Genomic DNA, 7,676 nt, shown 5'->3' with positions numbered 1-7,676 from the left:
ATTTTAAAATTAAAAAAAATTCTCTAGAGCTCTTTTATATCATCACTTGTGAATGCATGATGTGTAACTGATTAGAATTAGCCCAAGCACTCACTCTATCTATACAGTCAACAGTGTTCATCCTAGAATTGTATCTATGTACAGCCTTGTTAAAGCGAGGGAGGCAATCTCTGTATATACAAACAAAATTCTCTTATCGAGCTTTTCAAACACTACGCACTGTTTCATGGGAGATTTTACGTTGAAAGAAGTATACAGTACATACGAAAATGTGTGGAGCATGTAGATGTCCAGGTGAATCTTTGAAAATGGTGATATTATTATTGGCATAGACAGTTGGAAGACATGATTGTGATATGTGATGGGACCTCCTCTGCCTTTGTTGTTTGAAAGAGTGATCATTGCACATGTATGCTCACATGGCATAATCATTGCCACGACTGGGAGAGGGAAAAACATTTCAAAAGCCTCAAAATTCACAACAGACAAACAGGTTCATCAGCTTCCATTCATACTTGTGGCGCTCATAGTCAATGATGATCAGTGATGAGAATGTGGGTTTGCAGAGATAGAAACAATACTCAAATGAAAGAGGAGGGGAGAAGAATGTGTCTACAAGATTAAGTAGAGCAAGTGCCTGCCAAAGAGTAGGTTGCAGAGCTAATCCTCATTACAACATGGAGCTACAAAGATTTATTATGACTGGTTTCTGCATTTGCCTCGTTTGGGTTTCAATGTGTAAGCAGCAAACGTTATAACGTTATTTCATATTAGTTTAGTGTGATGGTTTAAATGCAGTTTTGTTGTTCTTGTGATCAAGATTCAAATTCTGTTAGACTGTAATTGCTGAGTGTTTATGTTGGGATGAAGTTCTTCATATGTAACTCACTCATATGTAACCTCACTGATTCATAACTCTAGTTCAAAAGCGTTTTCTTTATAAAAGAACAAATATTATTCACCATATTGGTATATCTGTTGAGTTTTTTCAAAAAAATTTATTGAAATTGCACATTTGAGTGTTGCAGGGGAAGAGGCATAATGTAACACTTTAATTCTTATCACCAAGCTTCAAATTTTGTTAGAGTGGAGTTGTAGAATGTTTGTGTTGAGAATGAGATCCTCTAAGCTTTTACCCCTTAAAATACAAATATTATTCACCATATTTGTACATCTGTTGTGTCTATATAGCATTTGGGTTTTGTCTATTCTTGATTGAAGGAAGTTGCATGTTTGAGTGTTGCAGGGGAAGGGGCAGAGGCAGACGACGGGGCAGAGAAAGGGCCAGGCATCGGTGTAAACTACGGAAGGGTGGGGAACAATTTGCCATCGGCAAAACAAGCGATAAAGCTGCTTGCTAACACGATTGTAGACAAAGTAAAAATCTATGATTCAGACCCCACCGTATTGCAGGCATTTGCACACACAGGCATTGGAGTTGTGGTATGTTTGGAGAACGAGAAAGTGCAGGCGGTGAGCGAGAGCGAGAACGCAGGGCAAGCGTGGGTGAGCCAGAGGATCAGTCCTTACTATCCTGCCACCAACATTATTCAGATCATGGTGGGCAACGAGGCACTCACAGACACAGACGGCAAAATAAGTGATGCTCTGGTGCCCGCCATGCAAAATGTTCATGCAGCTCTGGTCTCGTTGAATCTGGCTGACAAGATAAAGGTCTCAACGCCGCACAGCATGGCAGTTCTTGAGAGCTCATTCCCTCCCTCAGCCGCCACATTCACGCCCTCTTTGCTACCCATCATGAAGCCCCTTCTCAAGTTTCTTGAGGAAACAGGGGCTCCCTTCATGGTGAATGCCTACCCTTATTTTGCCTACAGAGACAACCCAAAAGAAGTGTCCCTAGATTATGTGCTCTTTGGCCAGTCTCCTGGGGTTAAGGATCCCAAGGGCTTCACCTACAACAACATGCTAGATGCTCAGATTGACTCTGTTTACTCTGCCATGGCTGCCCTGGGTCATAATGACAGTATTCCTGTGAGCATTTCAGAGACTGGGTGGCCTTCCAAGGGAGATCCAGCTGACATTGGAGTTAACCCAGAGAATGCCAGAAACTACAATACCAGAGTTATAAAGCATGTCACCTCTAATGCAGGAACTCCCATGAGGCCCAACAGGGTGATCGACACCTACATCTTTGCTCTTTTCAACGAGAATCAGAAGCCAGGGCCTATTACAGAGAGAAACTTTGGGCTTCTTCAGCCTGATGGCTCCAAAGTATATGACATAGATTTGAGCTGTGGGTATTGCGGCGCGGCGGCGCCGGCGCCGGCGCCACCTCCTCCTGCTCCCCTGCCCATGCAATGGTCTCGCCCAGCCAAAGGAGGCCGCCAAGCTGGTGCAATCTGGTGCATTGCTAAGCCTAGTGCCGACCCATCTGTGCTTCAGGAATCTCTGGACTTCGCCTGCGGCCAAGGCGGAGCTGATTGCTCTGCAATTCATCAGGGGGGTCCTTGTTATACTCCAAACACTGTTCACGCTCATGCTTCCTTTGCCATGAATAGTTATTACCATGTCCATGGGAGAAACTACTGGAACTGCGACTTCAAAGACACTGGCCTCGTTACTTTCACAGATCCCAGTAAGGATTTCTCAAAACCCATTTCTTCTGGGTTTGAAATTTTTTGGTGCAATCTCTTTCCCTTGCATATTTTCTGTCGATTCAACTTCAATGCATACTATACTTCATGTGACATCAATTGTGTATTTTTTTATCAAACTTTTAGATCACATTCTTTTATAGCTCACTATTTTGATGATAGATCATACAGTGATCTGAAACGTACATAGTTTGAATTCAAAAACTTTCATTAAAGTTTTTGAATTTAATTGTGTATTTTTTTATCAACTTTTTAGATCATATTCTTTTATAACTCATTATCCTGATAATAGATCATACAGTATGATCCGAAACATACATAGTTTGAATTCAAAAACTTCCACTAAAATTTTTAGATTCAATTGTATATATTTTTATCAACTTTTTAGATCACATTCTTCTATAGCTCACTATCCTGATGATGGCTCATACAACATTATCTGAAACATACATAATCTGAATTCAAAAACTTTCATATACATAATTGTGAGTAATTTTATATTTGAAGAAACAAGATTTGGAAGATCATAGCGAAGAAGATGGATAGGAGTCCCATGAAATCTTTAGCTTTTTGTTTTTAGATTTATCAATTTGGAGTTTTGTACAGTTGAGGTGATAATACGCTGTTCTGTTTCAGGCTATGGATCTTGTAACTATCCGCAGCAATAAGAATGGAAGAAATCCAGAAAGGTGTCAGTTCAAGATATGCTCAATCCACCATTGAGTATGTTACTGTTTATGGTTGTACGCATTTGAAGAAGTTTTGTCCTCCCAAACAGAATGTGAGATAATCAATGCCATTGTATTAAAAGTGCCAATTGTCTAATCGATGAAGATTAGTCATCTGATTTCACTCTCTTGTGAAAGCTTTTAACGCTGTTATTATTGTGTACTGATAAAGCTGAGGAGGCGGCAGAGTGGCATCCTATCTCACCTTTTTGATCGTAATGTACATCATGGTTTCTACTTTGATACAGAATTGTGTTGGATTCCGATTGAAAATGTTCACTGTAGTTACAAGTTAGAAAGACATTCTCTTAATGTTTTGAGTTTTCTAAGGATTAGATTTTTAACATTGGACAAACTAATTTTATTTTTATTTTTTTAATTATTTATTATATAATTTTAAAAAAAATTAAATTTAATATATATGAAAAATTAATAATATAAAATAAATAAAAATATTTTCTCATTCTGAATAATCATATCTATTATATAAAGGCATGTTTTATGCAAGAGACACATTTTTTAAACATGATACATACTTAAAGATCTTTATATCCATCTATTTGAATACATATAGAAAATATCAATTTATATTCTCTAACTTTCTACATGATACTAGAGCTGCAATGATCTCAGGCCTCCATAGTAACAGAAAATTTAAACTCTCCAATTTCGACTTTTGATGTTAGAGCAAGTTTGATGATATCTTTAGACTGAAAGGAGTTTGAATGTCTACCATATTTTACTATACAAAACTATGTTTGAATTAGCACACTGTTATTTATAATTAGATTTGAATAAATATGGTTTCCTAAAGGGATGATAGAATACACACAACTCATTCTTTAGAGTTCCTCCAGGAGAACTCGATTTAGTTTAACTGAGTCTAATCCAAGCCTCCCACGAAGACACTTTCATGGGGATTGGAAGCCGAGTGCAAGCGTCAAGGTTGACGCCGCAATTAGGGAGGGAGAGTATAACGGAATACTTCGACTCAACTGTTGAGCTTGACATTATTTCATGTCGACCACAACATTTTCCCTCAGATGACTTTGGATGCGCAATGGTACAAAGCACTTTGTCCCGTGCCGACTCAAGTCTTAATGCCTCGAGTCATTCCGATGGCATAGATCGTCTCGGACTACATTCTTGTCCCTTGCCGACTTCAAAAGTAAGTTGGATTCTCCAGCATGGCCCTGTATTTCGCGGAGCTTTGTCAGTTGGAACTTAGCCAAGTGCGTGGCCAACATAGAGATTTCGCACTCTCATTGAGTGTAATTCTCACAGCACAACTCGCACCTATGACATCCAATCTTGTAGTCCTAATGGAAGCATGGTCCAATCTGATGCGTGACTTGGAGCTCTGGAAGCTCTATATAAGGGGCACCATTATTTAGTCAATTCATCAGGTTGCGAGTTGGAATTCATTTGTGTAGAGGAGGAGATTTGTTATCTTCAAGGTGATGAACCTCAAGGAACAAACCTATCCGCCGCTACCTTACTTAAACTGGCATTAAGGATGAGTCAGGGGATGAAAAATGTGAAACTAAACTAATATACTCCAAGTGAGATTCCTGAACGATTCTACTTGGCCTCTGTCATAAGGATGAACGCGCAAATCTGGGACACCAGAGTGGCACGTTGTCGTCCTATACGAACGAGGTACGAAGACCATACAGAAAGTCACAGACACGACAATATTATTTAATAAGCTTGGTAAATGACCAAAAGCAAATCTAATGGCACAAAATATGAAGTGCTAGTATTAAGCAAATGGCAAAATAACAAGGGAAACTCACAACCGGTTCGCGATTGAAGCTTCCTGCAAGATGATCACCCTCCTACGATTGTAAACTTGTACACAAGCAAGAAAGGGATATGTTTGGGGTTGTGTTTTGGAGTCTACCTTAGTCAGACCCCCGTTTTAGTGTTTCCACCTCCACAGACAACCCAGATGATATATAGCAACGGTGGAGAAATATATGATAAAGATGAATGCAAAACATGTAAGATAATAGACAAGCTAAATAAATGATAGATGTACAAATAAATGAAGAGAAAGAAACCTCCCTCCAACACTTGAGAGAACAACACCATGAACTTTGTGAGAAGCTGAGATAATGGTGGTCTTCAGATGCTGGAAAACCTATGAAAAGATGGAAGATCGGATGCTCAAAGCTTAAGAATTCTTCCAAAATGATCCAGAGGTCCCCCAAAAGGCTCAAAACATGAAAGATATAGCCTCCCGGATGAATTTCGACATTGGTGAACACATGCAAGAGCGTTGATTCCTTCCAGGTGCAGGCATAATGCTCAAACGACCACCTACGGATTGTCAGATTCGTGGGACGCTAGCGTGTTGCACTAGGGTCCCAAAGATGACAGGTCGATAGAGTAGGTAAAGTTCGAGCTTGGAGTTGACAAAACGATCTAGGTGGACAAAAAGACAAAGGTGGTAGTACACGACCTCCAGTGATGTGGAGGAAGGCGCCATTTGTTGTGTTGAATTGTACAAGGTGTGATTTTTTATATTAAATTTTGCCCCACTTTAGTGAGCATGTCTTTGTTGAGAGATGCAAAGATAAAGCAAAAGAAGATAAAGAAAAGAGTCATGACGGGGAGGCAGAATTGCGTTGATCAAACAAGGTTGCCCCCAGTGGGATGAAACTGGGATTTGAAATAGATATTGCTAACTGATACATCGTAAACATGCTAGTTCCAAACTAACATGTCGGATGATAAGATAAAGGATAGATTAAGATAAAATGGGATAAAAAAGTGTATTATGCTAGATAGCCCTACGATAAGGCAATGATATATGCCAACATGGATATCTATACGATAGGGCGAGATTTTGTTAGTATGGGTAGCGATACACTAGATAGCCATGTGATTGGGCGATCGGAGATAGATTTGATAAGTAGTAAATTAGCCCCTACAAAGGTGAACAAAAAAGATAGATCAAATGGTTTGGCCCCCATCTAGGTGAAACGTGATAATGAAAAGAGATCAAGTGGTTTGGCCCTAACCGAGGCAAAACATGATAAAGAAAAAGATCAAGTGGTTTGGCCCCCACCTAGGCAAAACATGAAAAAGCAGACGGCAAGAAACATAAATGCAAGAGGCTAGATAACAAATGCACATTATGCAGAAATGCAAATATGATGGCCCCCTCTTGGAATGATATGCATGAAAGGCATGTTAATCTAAGGAGAAGAGTAGTCGTGGCATGTCAACATAGGGTAAGTGCACAAAGATGGTGGTCAAAAAGGGGGGTATAAGTGGACACTTTTTTTCTGAAATCAGGTGAACCTAAACTTAGAGGCAAAATTTGAAAGTCATCCACTGAAGATATGAAGACAATCAAAGAACAAATATTGTAGTACTTTGAATATAGTTTCCAAACTACTAAACTTTTTCAAAATTAGATAAGATTAAGGGGGTCAAATCCTTCGCGCATGAAAAACTAACCTTGTTTTTTTTTTTTTTTTTTTTTTTTTTCTGAAAAACATAACATAGTGTCTGACGTGCGCATCAAAAAAGTCATAGTTAGATTTAGTATTTTGACAAATCCTTTGGCAGAAAGATAGCTAAGAGTGCGCACTAGAAGATGTGTATTTTTTTGTAATTTTTTGTTGAGTATTTTTTTTTTATGATTTTTCCAATCGAGCACATCTTGAAAATTCGGTACCTGTTCATGCGCGAAGCATAAGTTGCACTAAACAAACTGAAAATACAATTTTTTTAAAAAAATTGTAAAGAATCAAGTTCACTACAATAATATATAAAGTTTTTTAAATTTGGATACGTATATCAAAAGTTATTCAAAAAATGGTGCACCTATGTCTGTGAGAACTATGGAGACACTAGTAAAAGAAATTTAATAATAATATGTTATTGTTGTTCAAATTGAAAAAAAATTATATGGTTAGAAAGCTCAGAAGATGGGTGAAAATATGGTGGCAATTTTAGAAATACCCACTTTATGAAGTGTAAACCCGATGATGACAAAGTCAATAAACCAAGTTGATAAAATAAAACACGTCAAAAATGAGAGAAATGGAGGAAAATCAAACTTCCAATCCGTAGCTTTGTCATCCAGGCCTATTTCCAAGCCTAAAGAGTCAAAAGCGCGTACGGGGTATGTATAGTGTAAGCAGCATGTACGCGCTATTGTATAATATGTGTATATACATACTATATATTACATATATTATGTGTATAATATGACATTGTATATATAATATGTTTATATACATATAATATATTAAACATATATATACACATGTAAGTGTATCATCTCTCACTCTCAAACGCATACAAGGTCTCTCTCTCT

General features: G+C 38.2%; 1 protein-coding gene across 1 annotated transcript; it reads left to right on the top strand.

Moving 5' to 3' along the window:
- Window positions 1-434: 434 nt before the first annotated feature.
- On the top strand, window positions 435-3,607 carry LOC131076711 (glucan endo-1,3-beta-D-glucosidase). The gene is made up of 3 exons (XM_058014013.2): window positions 435-738; window positions 1,247-2,596; window positions 3,252-3,607. The coding sequence occupies exons 1-3, from the start codon at window positions 678-680 to the stop codon at window positions 3,281-3,283; spliced, it is 1,443 nt and encodes a 480-aa protein (XP_057869996.1). The 5' UTR covers window positions 435-677; the 3' UTR covers window positions 3,284-3,607.
- Window positions 3,608-7,676: the final 4,069 nt, after the last annotated feature.

This window comes from Cryptomeria japonica, chromosome 10 (assembly GCF_030272615.1).
Source record: "Cryptomeria japonica chromosome 10, Sugi_1.0, whole genome shotgun sequence".
In the NCBI taxonomy this organism is placed as follows: domain Eukaryota; kingdom Viridiplantae; phylum Streptophyta; class Pinopsida; order Cupressales; family Cupressaceae; genus Cryptomeria; species Cryptomeria japonica.
The sequence above is the reverse complement of the archived record's forward strand: the minus strand, read 5'-3'. Positions and strand labels throughout refer to the sequence as shown.